At 50.3% G+C, this 17,222-nt stretch overlaps 1 protein-coding gene across 3 annotated transcripts in view; it reads left to right on the plus strand.

The window, feature by feature from the left end:
• TAF5L (TATA-box binding protein associated factor 5 like) overlaps positions 1-17,222 on the plus strand; it is a 353,159-nt gene that overhangs the window by 153,564 nt on the left and 182,373 nt on the right. For all 3 annotated transcript variants that reach the window (XM_069607427.1, XM_069607428.1, XM_069607429.1), the window contains one exon: positions 8,245-8,349. In XM_069607427.1, coding sequence (XP_069463528.1) covers positions 8,245-8,349 — 105 coding nt within the window. The remainder of the gene's footprint in view (positions 1-8,244; positions 8,350-17,222) is intronic.

The following is a 17,222-nucleotide window of genomic DNA, read 5'->3' on the forward strand; positions in this document are numbered from 1 at the left end:
ACCACGGGGAATATTCATGAGCATGTGAATCCATGCCAGACCCATGCTGGAGAAAAACAGTTACAAGTAAGTAACTTGTTCCTTTCACTTCTATTTTTTAACTGTGAAAGGCGGATCTGAAAAGAGCCTTATTTTTTTTTTTTTGTTGTTGTTGTATAAAAAAAATATATATATATAAAAGACCCACTAGGATAGGAGGGGAAAGTGGGGGGGGACACGTACCACGGGGATAAGAAAGGGCACAATGAGAGAGGAAGATGAGTAGGTTTTATTTGGGTCGTGAGCAGATCTTCTCGTGCTCTGAGACGATAGTCTCAAAAGCACTTGGAAGTCGCTCCCCCCTGCAGAGTACTGCGTCGCAGTACATACACACAACTGTGACTCTCGAAAGGTAAGGGTCATCAGCATTGTGTATGGCCTGTGAGGCAGCTTGAAGAATACGCTGTCCCAGCGGAGTGTTCCTTGTGGTGACCGGATCAGAAACGGAGGATGAAGTAGAGGAAGTCAACCTGCTACGCTCCTCGCAAGGTACAACCCTGGAAAGGACCTTAGGTGTCACTTCATGTTATTGGTCCCAAAGCTGTACAAACCAAGCCTCCCGCGACTGAGTACCATTTTGCACTCGTTGCAGGTGACTTGGTTCGCACAAGCCTTAGGACCATTCCCATGAATGGTAAATAACCGCCACACCCAAGAATCACGCCGAGTGCGGGTAGTAGGGAGTTCAACTACCTCATCCTCCTCCTCTTATTCCTCCTCTGCATCCTCACTCCTGTTCCCCTCTTCAAGCCCTTGGGGAAGTGGTGGTGATGGGGGTGGTGCTGATGCAGATGCAGCACCAGGTGGTAGCAGTGCAGCCATGGATGCCATCAGGTTCAAGATGGAAACCTGCAGGTGGCAGTAAAATTTGCTGTGCTCTGTAGAATAGCCAGAAACACAATGAGAATAAGCTCTAGGGCGTGGTCTTTTATAATGGTGCTTGTACGCGGTTCGCAGACATGCGCGCTGTCCTACCATTAGATTCACTATCTTCTGACATTTACTCATGTGGGAAATGCTCCTCTAGCCACTCCAGAGTACTAGACAATTCTGTGAGAAAATAAACATATATTTCTTTTATATATAATACACACAGTTTATAATTCGGAGTAAAATGCAGTAGACTTACTATTTTCAGGTAAGGTATATTGCGTGTGGTCTGTAGATCTGCTATTCTTGGTTGTTGAGTGTCTGTGAGGTAATTATGTTGGAAGCCTATCTTTCTTCTTTTGGTATATTCCATTTTAGAACGTATTGTATTTAAATGAATGGTTGGTGCGTATATGGGTTACACTTATGTATTACTACATATAATGTGTATGTGTGCTGGTTTGTGAATTTGTAAAAATGTTCATATGTTATGATATAACAATTAAACATACCCCCCAGAATTTTTGGGTAGTGGTGCTGTTACATGTCCGCGGACATTAAGAGTTCGCGGACATCAAATTCAGTAGAGGAGGGTCTGTATGTTCAATTTGACATGTACATAAAGTCCAATGACATTTGTGATGTCATCTTTGATGTTGTGGGTGTTAGTCTTAGCAGTGCAGGGTGGTGACGCGAATTATGGTTGCTTAGCTTACCATAACTGGCGAATTTCAGGGGTTTTTCGGTTTTACTTGGAACCTTAACGATAGGAATCTGCTGCTTAGATCACATGCTGTGCATAGGCCGACATCTAGTGGAAGGCCACGCCGGGCCTCGGGCCAGTCAATAGGAAGAGTGAGGGGAGGTCATATACATTATATTCCCCTTTTCCTACATATTATTTGCACTGCTGCCATATCTTGACCATATGGAGAGTACTCCATTTAAATTCTGCCCCAAATGTAACAGAGTAGATAAACATTTGACTGGTAATCTGTGTCTCCCTCGAGACACCCATCGAGGCATTTTGTCGGGCCTGTAGGCTCTTCAAGCTTAAAACCCTAAAGGACCTCTCCGCGAAGCACTGCGCCCACTACGCAAGGCAGCTCGAAGCCATGGACGTAGAGGGCTCTTTCAGCGATGGCAGCAACGCCGCCAAATCGGAGGGCGATGGCGCAGGCCCCTGACCCCAAAGGACAGGCCGGCGGCCATGTTGTGGGGACCACACCCGGCGGCAAGAGCGCAACACGTACACTCACCACCAAACACATTAGCCCCAGCCGGGACTCGACACACGTGTTGAGTGACCGGCAACGGTCGACACCTAGGGAGCGGTCCACCAAATCCCTGTCCTCTGGGCATTCCCGCTCAGTCGCCTCACGACCGGGCCCAGCCATCCTCGGACGGAAAACGTGTCGCCCATCAAACTCCTGTTGAGACCCAGTCGTCTGACGACGATGCCGTGTCCCAACCCACCTCCAAGACTAGACGCACCGCCTCTAATCCCACATGAAATTCAATGCTCCGTGCCGGATCCCGCCTCTGAAAGTCCATGCGCTGCGTCGGACCAGACAGAAAGCCCCAAAAAGTCTAGAAAGACCAATTCTAGCCATGGGGGAGATGGCAAACACCATAAAAAGTCCTCCAAAGATCCCCACACTCCTAAAGAGAAGCGTGGGGATGACAAGGCTGCAAAAAGATCTAAAGAACCTCAGCCTGCCCCTAAAACCAAGGTTACACCTCCCACAGATGTGGACATGGGCCTCACCCCTCAAACTGTTACTTATCCAAAGCTCCAAGGAATGGAGCTCTGCAGATATAGACAGAATAATGAAGAGGATGACCTTTATGGCCAACTTTTATGAAAAAGATCCAAATTATTTTCAAAGTTATATGAACACCCCTCCAACCTCAGCTCCATCTGGTTCCAGAGCCACACTTGTGTCTCCTCAACCCCCTCCTAAAAGGTCTCGCACTGAGACCCCCTTTCAGGGCTTCATCATGGACCCCTTTTGTTGTGGAGCCTTAATAACCCATCTTCTTACCATGAAGACCCTGACCCTCAATTCGATGAGGACCAGGAGGCAAACCCTTATTACGGGGATGATGAGGAACAGGAGGCTGAAGATGAGGCTGACGCTTACACCTTAGACTCCCCAATTCCTAAGGACCCTCCTGTAAATGATTCTCCAGTCGATAACCTCCTTCCTTCCTTAACGAGGAATTAGCCAAGGCTGCTGAACACTTCTAAATCAATACTCAAGAAGTTGAAGAAGACCAGGATTTTGCTGCGCAAATCCAGGGGGGACAAGAGGGTAGTAACTCAGTCCATCCCGCTACTAAAATCAACTCTGCACAGGATTCAGCCTACTCTATAAACCCCAACATCACACGTGCAGTAAATCCGCATGTCGAGAAACTTTGTGCCGCTCCCTCTGATGCTTTATATATTAGGGGACAACTCAAACCAGATTCCCTAGTTGTCACCACCACGAGGAAAAGAGCTGGCACCCCACTTGCTTCGTCAGAGGCTCCACCGGATAAAGAAAGCAAGATGATTTATGGCCTAGGTGGGAAAGTCGCCTCCTCTGCAGCTTATTAGGCTAGGATAGCTAACAGTGCCAACTTCTTGGGAAGGAATCTGGGAGGAAGTTTCTGCTTTACTCTCCTCTGCACCAGAACCTTTAAAAACGGCGCAAGTGGCAGCCGAGGGGAGGGCAGTGTCTGGCCTCATTAAGACTGACTTCGATGCAGCTGATAATGCCGGTAGAATAATCGCTGAGGGTACGATCATGCATGCATGGCTCAGACAATCAGAATTTAAGCCTGAAACTCAGGCAACACTGATACATGTCCGTTGAGCCTAACGTATTATTCGGCAAAGCTGTTGAAGATGCCCTCAAAATGGAGAAAGAGGAGTATGACACTTTAAAATCCCTTGGTCAACTCACTAACAAACCCTCTGGACAAAGGGGAAGTGGTAATTGTTGCCGCTTTCGAGGCCAAAATTCTCAAAGTGGTTCTAACTATAGCCGGAATCGGAGCTCATCGTCGGGGAATACTCAATTAGTCTTCCCAGGGCTACCCGAGAGGGCGGGAAGGGGCAGCCCTGCTAGAGGTGGTACGCCATCTTCCAAACAGTGACGTTGCGCTTCAGGTCCCCTCCCATGCTTTCCCAGTAGGGAGGCGCAATACCAACTTCACCCCCGCATGGGAGGGAATCGCCTCGGACAGATGGGTGCTGTCCACAGTATCCGGCAGCTACTGCATCAAATTACTCAAGCGCCCCCACGACCACCCTACACGGTAAAAAGTACACACTCAGGAACACCAGTGGATCCTCCTCGAGGAGATTGCCACTCTGCTGTTCAAGGACGCCATAGAGGTCGTCCCGGCCAACCAGGTAAACCGGGGTATTTATTCAACCTACTTCCTTCTGCCAAAGAAAGATCTCACAATGCGCCCAGTATTAGATTTGCGCCCTGCAAACCAGTATGTCAAGCCACAAAAATTCTGCATGACTACGCTACAAGAGGTAATCCCCCTACTAAAAATGGGGATTACATGGCAAGCCTGGATATGAAAGATGCCTATTTTCATATTTCAGTGTTCCCAGCGCACAGAAGATTCTTGCGTTTCAAGATAGTGAACCGGCACTACCAATTCAAGGTGCTCCCCCCTTGGAATAGCCTCGGCTCCAAGGGTATTCACCAAGGTACTGGCGGTGGTGGCAGCGCACCTGTGCAGGGAGGCAATCCCAGTGTACCCTTACCTGGACGACTGGCTCATTACAGGGGAGACCCCCCCCCCTAATTTGCAGACAAAACATCCAAAGAACCATCAACCTCCTCTTTCAATTGGGCTTCTCCATCAACGAGAAAGTCAAACCTGGTGCCAAGCACCTCGAAACAGTTCCTAGGAGCTGTCCTAAATACTCAAGAGGGGTTGGCCTTTCTGTCAGAGGAAAGAATTCTAAATTTGTTGCTGCAAATTCCTCTCAGGCCGGTCGTCAAGTAAGGTTGCGCAAAGCAATGCGTTTTCTAGGCATGATGGTGTCTTGAATTTACCTGGTTCCCTACGCCCGCCTGCGACCCATGCCTGGCTCCAACTGTTCTGGATAAGTTGGAGAGGGCGAAGAGTAGAGGCAGGTAGATTTAGAAAGAGGCTGTTACAATAGTCCAAGCTAGAGAGAACGAGAGTTCTGGAGACAGTGAGCTTCTGGGGGAAGGAGAGGAAAGGAAAAGTACCTCTGAGGAGGTGCAGTAGGAAGTTTGACTTTTTAGAGACCTCAGAGATCTGGGCAGAGAAGAAAAGTGTGGAGTCAAAGATGACCCCGAGGTTCTTAGCCTCGCAGGTAGGGGTTAGAGGCGGGCCAAGGGAGGCAGACCAGAGAGTGAGGAAAAAGGATGGCGATGGTGTGCCGATGAGGAGGATCTCCGTCTTGCTGGCATTCAGACAAAGATCATTGGCGGCACCCCAATCCTGAATGGCAGTTAGGCAGTCAGAGATGAGAGAGGCAGAGGAGGTGGCGGAGGGCAGCCGGAAAATGAGTTGAGTGCCATCAGCATAGCACTGGAAATTTGAGCAGAAAATGGCAATGCAGTGGGCAAGAGTTGCCAGGTATTGGTTGAAAAGCCAGGGTGAGAGGTTAGAACCCTGGGGTACCCCGCAGGTAGAGAGGAAGATAGATGATGGGAAATACCAGAGTTGGACATGACTGGTCAGGGATATTTGCCTACGCTTTTCCACCAACCCCTCTCATGAGGAAAGTGGTGAACAAGATACAGAAGGAACAGATGACGCTTATCGTAGTTGCTCCTATGTGGGCAAGACAACCATGATATCCACATCTATGCAGACTGGCTGTGCGACCCCATCAACTCTTGTGCCGGTACAACCTACTCACCCAGCATGAGGGACTAACAGTGCACCCGCAGCCGCACTCAATGAACTTGGCAGCATGGCTACTGAGGTCATAGAGTTCGGACATCTCAACCTGCCAGATGCATGGATATCTTGATAGAATCAAGAAAACCAAACACTAGGCACTGTTACTTTGACAAATGGAAAAGATTTGTAGTTTGGTGCCAGACTAAACAAATCAACCCTATAGAATGTACTCCATCCTACATTCTACCTTTTATATGCTTCGTTTGCTGGATGTGGGGTTAGTATTTAACTCCCCAAAGGTCCACCTGGCGGCTTTGTCAGCCTACACAACCTCTCATAATAAGGTGGTCTGGTGAAACCGTACTGGTAATCAAGGCATTTATGGAATGAGTAAAGAGACTCCACCCTCCAATTTTTAACCCGCTGTCAGGGTGGGACCTCCATGTGGTACTCGCTAAGCTCATGGGACCCCCTTTCGAGGTATGCACAAGCCTAGTCTCATACACCTGACTTATAAAACTGCCTTCTTAGTGGCTTTCGCTTCCATAAGAAGGGTCAGTGAACTCCAAGCCCCGTCAGTGCAGGATCCTTTCTTTGTTGTACACAAAGACAAACTGGTTTAACGCACTCAGCCTAGGTTCTCACCCAAATTAATCTCCAAATTTCATGTAAACCAGTCAATTGAGCTACCGGCTTTCTTCCAGGAACCCAACAGCTCAGCTGAGGTAAAACTCCAAACACTAGATGTGAGGAGAGCGGTCCTCTAATACGTAGGACAAGACCAGACCGCTAAGGAAAACAGATTAATTGTTTGTCTCCATAGCGCCAGGCGGAGAAGGTGACCGCATTTCTAAGCATGCCATCTCTAGGTGGATAGTCGGATGTATCAAACTGTGCTATTCCCTATCAGATAAAACACTGCCTTTTACGCCCAGGGCTCACTCCACAAGAGATACTGGAGCCACTCTGGCTTTCATTGCAAATGTCCCCTTAGACAGTATTTGCAAGGCAGCTACATGGAGCTCTGTACATACTTTCACTCAGCACTACTGCATTGACACCCATTCCAAGACAGATACACAAGTAGGACAAGCTGCTCTAAGACCTTTATTGGCTCATGAACCTTCTCACATCCCACGCCGCCTTCTTCCACTGCTCGCTAATCTATGCATAGCATGTGATCTAAGCAGATTCCACAAGCCTCAGAAGGGATACATTACTCACCGTAATCGTATTTCTGATGCTTGCATCTGCTTAGATTCACATGCAACCCACCCTTCCTCCCCTCGGAGAGGAGCATGGATGCTTATGAGCTTGTCTGATACCTATTTGCTTGGATATGATATGGCATTTGTAACGCGCCTATACACAAGTGTTTCAAGGCGCGACGAGGCAGGGAGGGGGGAACAAGGGGAAGACTGACAACGATCCTAATAGGCCAGGTGTCATTCAGATCGCGCAAGTGCAGGGGTAGGGGGAAGGGAGAAAGTGCATGGGGAAGGGGAGGGGGGGGGGAAGTGCAGTACAAGGTAAGAAGAATAAAATAAAGTAAATAAAGAGGGCCAGCTGGTGGCAAGTGCAAGGTAAGTGCAGACAAGTGCTGGGAAGGGGGGGCTGTAGGGATACAGAGACAGTCCCGCAGTGCAGGGGTTGCCAGGGAGGCAGTGCAAGTGGAGAGTGGCTGGGCCCAGGACTGGGGTCGGTGAGAGTGGCCCAGTTGCAGATTCAGTGCAGTTTCAGCGAAGAATTAGCAGGGGAGAGGGAGAGAAAGCAGAAGCAAAGAGGAAGGCTTTGAGGTGCTTCCGGAACCGGAGATGGTCCTCCTCAAGTTTCAGGGAGGCAGGAAGGCTGTTCCAGAGGGAGGCCCCTGCCCTGATACAACTGTACTCGCGCTACACCTCATGCTACCTCATGTCAGAAAAATACAATCAGAGGGACCTACACACGTGAGGGATCATGAGTACAGTGAACATCACACTAGGGATAATATTACTGGAACGCCTTGTCGACGCCCCTTTTCAAGTTTTGAAAACCAACTGTAATACTCTGCAGCTTTCACCAGATGTCGGCCTATGCACAGGATGTGAATCTAAGCAGATACAAGCATCATAAATACGATTACGGTGAGTAATGTAGCCCATATATATATATTCTTTTTCTTTTTTTCTTTCTCTTTTTTCTTTCTCTTTCTCTCTTTCTCACTTTCTTTTTCTCCTTCTCTCTCATCATTTGTCACCTCATTTGTGTGGATGTAAACCGTGTACGCAAGGTGCAGCCCTTTCTAACAAAGGAATAATTCTAATTTTAACTCTCATAAGTTTAAAAGCTATTGTTGACCGTGGGCATTAAATCTCTTTCTACCAAATGCTCCTGGCGTGTTTTTCCTGCTGCATAAAAGTTACTGCAAAACCTTGGTTTCTAATAGCGTTTCTTTTATTCTGCCAGTTCAAGCCGAGTCCAGCTGTGCAAATGTGGTATCCTCTGCACCCTGCCAGGTTGATCCACAGCAGTATGAAGTGCAGTTTGCAAGGTTACAGAGTTTTCTTTCCGGTGAGTATTTTCGATGGTGTTGTGCATTCTCGGTTCTTGTAGCGAGCGCACTGTTTTGTAAACTTGGTAACAGTAGCTGTTCAAAAGTAAATACGTTTGTGCGGTTTGTTATCGGGTCTACAGTCTTCTCGGTTTTTTTTTTCCTTCAAATTTTTAATGCGAGACATAACTTCTTGGATTAGTACTCCTAGTTGTGGTTTTATTCTCCTACATTTAGTTTGCAAGAGATTTTCATGTTGATTGGCATATCATTTGGAATACAGTTGTGTGTTTTGGAGCCTCTTATAATAAAACATTGGAAACGAAAATTGAAACACAGATTTTATAGGAGAAAATAGGAAGCAGAAACGCAAACTCTGCTTTATTAGATTACTTTGCTTGGTTTACTGCCATTGATGGACTTGTGATACTCGGACCCTTTTCATGAGGTATTCAATTCTGTGTTTTCTACGGCTGGGTTTCTCTTTTGCGTTTTATCAATGTTTTTTATGCGTGCGTTACTTAAACCTTTTCTGTACATATAGTTACATTTTTAATTAGGCAGCAAATTTACATTTTGAAATGTCCATGTCTTTTATCGCCAGGTTGGTACCTGATGATCTAAAAAAAAAAAAAAAAAAAGTTTCTTCTGGTAAAGCAATGCTCTGCCTCTTAAGAAGATGCATGTGTTGTTTTGTCAGCTAAACTTGACCCATCCTTGTGTGAAGGAAACGAGTAACCCATCACCTGATGTTTTGCATGGTAAGCAGGGATGCCTTGGGTTCTCTTTTTGTTGTCTTTGCCGGGGAGCTGAATGTGCAAGCGTGCCTTGTCTAAACATCCAGGCTGTGTCTGCCAACACTGAACTATGTTCTCTTTGATCATCCAGAGGGTACGTCTATTTTATATCACGTTGGTGAACTCGAAGGACCAGCCCCTCTCTGATACCTTCTTTGACCAACAACAATGTTGAACATGAGACTCTTAATTGAGTCAATAACTTAATTTGCCAACAAAAGCCCTGTGGTTTTAATGGATCTTACTGCTTCACAAACATACACATGTAAAAAGAAATATATGATAGCAATCGAGAGGTCACACAATACGAAAAAGCAATCTGACCGATATTAAACTCTACTTATTCTTGTCGTTATTGTTCATTTTTACTCCCTCAAAAATACATTGTATTGAAACGGTGTTCTCATTAAGATTGAGTAGATCCTTTTGATGGAAACAGATCATTACAAATATATGCAAAATCCTGAGTTATATATACACAGTTTATACAAAATAAACCAACAATTAATATAATAGCACACAGTGCAAAAATAAAAAATGTATGTACATTTTCAAACAAATAATTGACAAGTTGATGAGCAGTTGACTTGTGCTAGCAGCTGTGGGCTGGTTATTGCATTTCCCCAGACTTCCTGAGGGCACAATTTGTATTTCAATTGTGTGACCCCCCCAATTATAGAGCCTAACTTCCTGTAATTCATAAAACAAAAAGGAAGGGCATCAGTCTATTGATTAAGTTGCTGTTTGTAATTTTAAAAAGTGCACATTTCAGAAACGATGAGATCAAGTAATGGAGCAAAGGTGCAAACCCAAATGTACAACTTTGTTTCATATTCATCCCACCACCAAATCTAATTGTAGATCCAATCCATGCTTTGAAATCTAGTTGACATTCTAGGTATTATGTTCATCAAAGATTGGAGAGAACTGTTATTGAGCAGTTCAGTCGCATTTGAAGTGTTTGTAAAGACTGGAGGGGAATGTCTGTACTCCTGCTCACAGTGTAGTCCCCAAGCATCCACAAAGGAATGTCCACACACTGTATTAGTGAAAACACAGCCTTTATATAATTAAGGTTCAAGGTTCTATACACATTCACTTTGTGCTCAGTTAATCTACAATGGCAAATATATACACAGTTCTACGTGGTACCACAATTGCTATCAAATTTCATTAACGTGCATCAACTGTACTTAGTTTAAATGTCACACAAATCAAGCGATAAAGAGAACCAAAAATAGACAGACGTAGGAGGTAAGCAGTTGGTTTAGAACAATAGGCATAATTCTGGCCCCTACCACCAGACACCGCTCTGGGCAAGCTTCTCCCTTAACCCCCCCCCCACCTCCCCCGCCAGCCACCTGGGCAACCTGTAATGAAAGATGTATCCTACAAGCCAGGTTCATATATTGTTCACAGTAGTCTTATTTCCTTCTAAATAGTTCTACAACCCCAATGTACCTGGAATAGCAGAGTTCGGTTTTGGGTCATTGAAGGATCCTTCTTGAGCAGCTCCCTTTAAGACAGGAGCCACGGATTGTCGAGTTCCCACAAGGAAAAAGGGGGGAACACGGTCGTTGCCGCAGCAGCTTCGGTACTTGCGGTGCTCGTTGATGATCAGTCGAAAATGTCCTGCAAGCTGAGGCGTGCGGTGCACCTCAATGACAAGTGTTCGTTGCCACAAAGAGTCAATGAAGAGCTTTGGCCCAGCAAGGACTTCGGCATCTGGCGTTGGCGAACGGGACGTGACCACAGCTGGCTTCAGTAGCTTCGTCAGCGTCTGAGGTCTTCAGGTGGCGGGAAACCCACCAGCGGGTTCTCCTCGGCCATCAGCAGCCTGGACTTTCTCTGGCAGGACGAAAGCAGTCGATGAGGATGAACAAGGGAGTCCTTGGATCAAATGTCTCTCGCAAAGGGAGCACTGCGGCTCCGGTCGTCAATGGTGGATGGCTGTCCGGTGCTTGTCTTGGTTCTTCTCGGTGGTCCCCTTCTCCGATCGGCAGAGTTTCCTAGGTCTGTCTATCAGGAAGCTTTGGCAAAGATCAGTTGGTGCACGATGGTCCCTCATAGCTCGGGAAGAGGTCTCCTAGCCAGGTCCTCTCTTGGATCATTTTTTGAAGGCACAGCATCTTTCAGATTGCAACGAAGGAGACAGCGGTTCACATTCTTATTCTGGCTCGGCTTCAAGAGTAAGCATCAAGTATATACTTCAGCTTCTGAACGATTTCTAGCACTGAGAGGCCCCCAGATATACTGCTGATCTCCCATTCACTCTGCTGGGTCACACTCGGGCAACCAATCACTCAGAAGGGCAGTCAGGCAGCCAATCAGGCGCACAGTGCGTTCAGGCCATTCTTCTCCATCCAGACACTCGCAGCACAGAATGTGGATTCGGACAAGCACTCTGCCATTCAGCACTACACACTGCATTTATACCAGTTACGGGCAGGGCTGTCTCAGTCATTGTGTCAAACAGATACTAGACACCCATAAAACAGAATGCGTATTCGTCACACACTCCATTCACCCAGATCCCACCCCACGGGCGGACCCACAACATACATTCATTGGGAAGGCTCCAGCCAGTCTGCCCTGGACTTCACCACAACACCATATATGGAACTTCCACCCAGCAGCCAGACAGGGGGAAGGGACAGAGTCGAGGCTTACCGGGACTTTGGGAATAGTAAGGTAAAAGGTGATAGATGGCCCCTGTGGCCTCTCGCTTTCTCTTTTCCTATCAGGAATCCACTGATTCCAATGACGGGCCTGGGCTTCCGAAAATGGAGGACACTCAGGACACCTGTCAATTCAGCATGGAGCTGCCACCACCCTGTATCCTGCTCTGTGGGCCACACACAGGTGCCCAAAAACATACACTTGGAGTACAGGGTCATGATCCCACCCATGGGTATCCCAAGGGTCTGTTCACCAAACAAATGCAGGAAGAGCCACACCGCCAGGAGTTCCACATGAACTCCTGCGCGGAAAACAAGACAGAACATACATGATAAAGCAATAAAGGACAAGGATATGGAGGCCCTGTCCCTCCAATGCATTTCCAGCATCAGTGTTCTCCAATTCAAAGGAACTGCTGCCTCTGTTCAGCAAAAATGCATCATACGCATAGGCTTTGCCAGCTCTATTCATCGGTATCATCCATCTTAAACTACTGCTCCAGGTACTGTTTGGGTATACACCCCTCATTAGTTAATCTGATTAGAGTTATCAAGAATTAACCTGACAGGTTATACAATTCATTTTGGTCGGTGGGAGAGGTAACATTTCTGTCGGATTTCTGGTTGGAGGCACTTTCTAAAGCTGGCATTTAAATTGGATTTTGCCATTCAAATCTCTCGTTAAGGTATGCTCTCCTTCTCCAGCATGGGGTCTGGCATGGATTCACATGCTCTTGAATATTCCCCGTCGTCAGGCTGGGAATCCTCGGTAAAGAAAAATCAGTATCAGTTTCGTTTCTGATCTGTCTTTCGTAGTAGTAACTAATCACTGATCTCTGCGTCATACTGACCACAGCCAATGACTGCCATCTCCCTGGGCCCCGCCTCTGGCAGCCATCTTCAGATTTTTACCGCACGTTCAAGTGTTGGGAGTCCTCGTGCTTAGCTCTCAAGCTTTTGCTGCGTTTTCGCGCTTTTTCAGGTGAATTTTCACATTTTTCGGTTAATCGAGCCTCAAGCTCCGCCGTTTCTACTGCCGTTAACGGGTACCCGTTGCGGGATTTTCCTACGCCCCTCAAGGGTGAAGATTTCGTCGAATCAACCTTTTGGAGGATTCCAGAAGATTTGCGGCCTACTTCGAGATGGCCCAGGACGCGAGTTCGTCACCCGGACCCAAGCTGTTTCGCAGCCGCCCTGGATGCGGGCTGCAGAATGTGTTTGAGGACTAGCATTTGCGATGCCTGTACTGTCTTCATGGGGACAAGACTCATGTATAGAAGGACTGCCAGTTCTGCAAGAACTTGTCGGAGCGGACCATGATGGACCGTCGATCCCGTCTCGCCAGCTGGTTGCAGAAGGGCTCAACGGGTGAGAAGAAGAAGAAAGTGTCCGAGTGGGCTTCTAAGTCCTGTGCGGGCGACGGGGGCCCAACAGCAGGCCAAGCGCCGCGAGTCCGCTTGCTCCGGGAGCGCCGAAAGGTGGGGCTCTTTGGTCGCCAGGCAGGGCGCACCAGCCCCGGCACCGTTAACCACGAGCCAGCGCTCCGGTTCGGGGAAGAGGAGGTCCGAGACCCCGGGTAAGCTTCGGGAGAAGCCCCGTCCGATCTTGGGAGAGGGGGAGCGAGGTGTCGCCCCTCCCCCTAATGAGAAGGCCCGGGACGCACCAAGGTGGTGAAGGCCCCTACCCAGCAGGTAAAGGCCTCTATCGAGGCGATCACGGCGACTCTGGCCAAGCCGGCAGAGACCCCGCCAGCGGAGACTGCCTCCGGGACTAGTTTCCCTGCCGCCAAGGAGGGAATCCTCTTTTCAGCCCATCGTCATGGCCACCATGATGGAAGAAGCGAGGGGGGGCACGGTAGCCTCCTCGAGCTCCGAGTCAGCCTCGGAGGAGGAACTGACCGAGGCCGTGAGGAATCTCTAAGTCCAATTCGAGAAGGTTCGATCCCGTAAGGAAGATCCTCGGGAGATAACCGAGGAAGACGACGATGGCGAGGAAGAGCAGCCTTCCCTTCCGGCACAGCCGGAACCTAGGCCTCAGGATAGCTCGGCGGCCATTTTGTCTGCGATCCAGTCCTTATGCTCTGAGATAAGGACGAGATTACCACGGCCCAGGCCGGAGGACCCGCAACCTGGCCCGTCGGGAAGTCCTCAGAACAAACGACGGAGGACCCAACCCTCTCCTCCACTCGCCCCCGTAGGGCCTACAGTTCCCTCCTCATCCTCCCACGAGTCGGGAGATGACGGTGCGGTGGGCTCGACGACGACGGAACAGGTCTCCCGTCGCATGGGCCTCTCCGCCCGACGAGATTGGCTCATTCCACACCATAATCGGCAGGGCGTCCGAATTGTTCCAGCTCTGCCCGGAGGAGCAGAAAAAGGAAGGTTTCCTCTATCAGCGCCGGGAGGCCAAGAGGAAGAATTCTGTCATCGCGGTGCCTCTAATCGATGACATCTGGGAGGAGGGCCTGTCGGTACTCAAGAACCCCTCCACGGCACCAGCCAAACGGGACCGGTACAAGAACAAATACCGGGTCCCCGAGACCGCTCCCCTGTGCCTCAGGGCCCAGCCAACGCCAGACTCGGTCGTCTCGGCGGCGGCGAAGAAGAAAGCGGCGGGGTCAGGAGCCTCAACATCGAATTCCCCTCCGGACGGCGAGGGTAGGAAGTTGGACACCATGGGGCGACGGGTCATTTCGTCAGCGGCGACGACGGTCAAAGCGGCCAACGCCCTGGCGATCGTGGCCCGTTACGACAGGGAGCTCTGGTTTAAGCTGGCCCCCATATTGGACTTCCTACAGGACGACAAGAGGTCCGAGACCCTGGAAATACTTCAAGAAGGTGAGGTGGCGTTGGACCACGCCATAACGGTGGCAACCGATATTGCCAATACCGGGTTCCGCCAGCTGGGCAACAGAGTTTGCCTACGACGGACGACGGGGTTGGCTCCGGGCGACCGACTTCCGTCAGGACGTCCAGACCAGGGTGTCGGACATGTCGTTCGATGGCAGCAACTTGTTCGGGAAGGCGGTGGACGAATCCCTCCAAGCCATAAAGACGGACACGGAGACGGCCCGCGCCCTAGGAGCCCTTCAGCAACGATGGCCCTTTCGGAGCTCCGGAGGCAGACAGGGGGCCTCCAAGGGATCCAGCGGTGGCTCGTCGTCCTACCACCAGGCGGCACGCTCCTTGTCTCAGGAGGCCTACAGGGGTCGCGGCAAGCAGGGAGCGCCTCGTCGGCAAGGTGGCCAGGGCAGCAAGGCCACCACCTCCAAGCAGGACTGAACCAGCCGTGGCCTCGGGCCCCCACCGAAGCACCCCGGTGGGAGGCCGGCTGACGAATTTTGTTGGCGTGTGGAAGTCCATCTCCACCGACCGTTGGGTGCTGGATACCCTGGCAAGAGGACACTCTATCGAATTCCTGAAGAAGTGCCCTCACGTTCCACCTGTGGCCAGGAAGGAAAATCACGTCCCGCAACTGCTGTTGGAAGTGCGGGCGATGCTCAGGAAAGGCGCCATCGAGCTCGTCCCGAAGAGGCTCCGGGGTGTACTCAAGGTACTTCCTCGTCAGGAAGAAGACGGCCGGCTGGCGCCCCATCCTGGACCTTCGTCGTTTGAACAAATACATCAGGTCACAAAAGTTCAGGATGGTCACCCTCCAGCACGTGCTGGGACAGCTGGAGGAAGGCGACTTTCTATCGTCGTTGGACCTGGAGGATGCATACTTCCACGTTCCCATCCTCAAAAGTCACCGAAAGTTCCTCAGGTTCGTCGTCCAGGGACGCCACTACCAATTCAGAGCACTGCCGTTCGGATTGAAGTCGGGCCCCCAGGGTCTTTACCAAGTGCCTAGCACCTATGGCGGCGCGGCTGTGCCTGCAGGGGATTCACGTCTACCCCTACCTGGACGACTGGCTCATCCGCTCAAGGACGAGGGAACTCGCCGTCGAACACACTGCGAGGACCGTCCAGCTACTCAGACCTGGGATTCGCCATAGATTACCCAAAGTCCCAGCTGGTGCCGTCACAGGTGGCCCTGTTTCTGGGAGCGAAGCTCGATACAGTGAGGCGCCTGGCGGCACTGTCGGAAGAACGGACGAAGACCATTTTGGGCAAAGTGTAGCGTCTGCTAGCCACGGATGTGGCCAGGGTGATGTCCATCAAGTCCCTCCTGGGGATGATGTCCTCTTGTATCTACCTGGTGCGCCTCTGCAGACTACGGATGCGCCCTCTTCAAGAATTTCTCGACGCCCGTTGGATGCAGGCGATGGGCACCTTCGAAGACAGGGTCCCCCTCAACCAGGTGTTCCGGCGGGCGATTCAGTGGTGGGGCGTTCGAGCGCACCTCACGGTGGGCAAGGACTTTCAGACGCCGGCATACCAAGAGACGGTGACGACGGACGCCTCCCTGGAAGGTTGGGGCGCCCACACCGGAGATCTCCACGCAAGAGGCCTCTGGCTCCCGGAGGAGAAGCTCCTGCACATCAATATCCTGGAACTCCGAGCCGTGTTCTGGGCTCTCAAATCATTTCTCCCGTCGCTCAAGGGCAAGGTGGTGCGGATCTTCACGGACAACACCACGACAATGTTTTACATACGGAAGCAGGGAGGCACCAGATCCCCAGCCCTATCCAAGGAGGCACAGGATCTGTGGCACTGGGCGGTCGCCCAGGGGATGTTCCTGGTTCCCTTCCACCTGGCAGGAGAAAGAAACGCCATCGCCGACTCGCTCAGCAGGGAGCTGCGCGCGTTTCACGAGTGGGAACTGCGCCAGGATCAGGTGGATCACCTCTTCCGACGATGGGGCAAACCCAAAATCGACCTGTTCGCAACAGCGACGAACTCGAAGTGCCAGAGGTTCGCCAGCAGGTTTCCCCAGCCAAGAAGCATGGGCGATGCGTTCTCGTTCCCCTGAGACGGCCTATCCCTGTATGCGTTCCCTCCGTTGCCATTGCTGCTTCGACTCATCAACCAGCTCAAGAGGTCCTGGTGCAGGATGATCCTCGTCGCACCGGCGTGGCCGAGGCAGATCTGGTTCCCGGACCTTCTGGACTTGTCAACGTCCCCTCCCATCAAGCTGTCGGCGGACGCGGATCTTCTCTCAAGGAGAAGGAGGCGCCATCTTCCACCACGACCCGGCGTCGCTGAACCTGCAGGCTTGGCTCCTGCAGCGCTAGAGTTTGGAGGGTACGATATACCGGCCGACTGCAGAGAGGTTCTTGCAAAGGCCAGGGCGTCCTCAACTCTCAAATGCTACGGTCACAAGTGGAAGAGGTTCTCTTTCTGGTGCCGAGCACAGAAGATCAACCCCCTAAGGATTACGGCCCCTCAAGTGCTGCCGTACCTGCTATCGCTGGCAAAGGCTGGGCTAGCCCATGCCTCCATTAAGATTCATCTGGCGGCAATCACCAGATATACCAGA

Source organism: Ambystoma mexicanum, chromosome 4q, assembly GCF_040938575.1.
Source record: "Ambystoma mexicanum isolate Mex_15411 chromosome 4q, UKY_AmexF1_1, whole genome shotgun sequence".
Lineage (NCBI taxonomy): Eukaryota > Metazoa > Chordata > Amphibia > Caudata > Ambystomatidae > Ambystoma > Ambystoma mexicanum.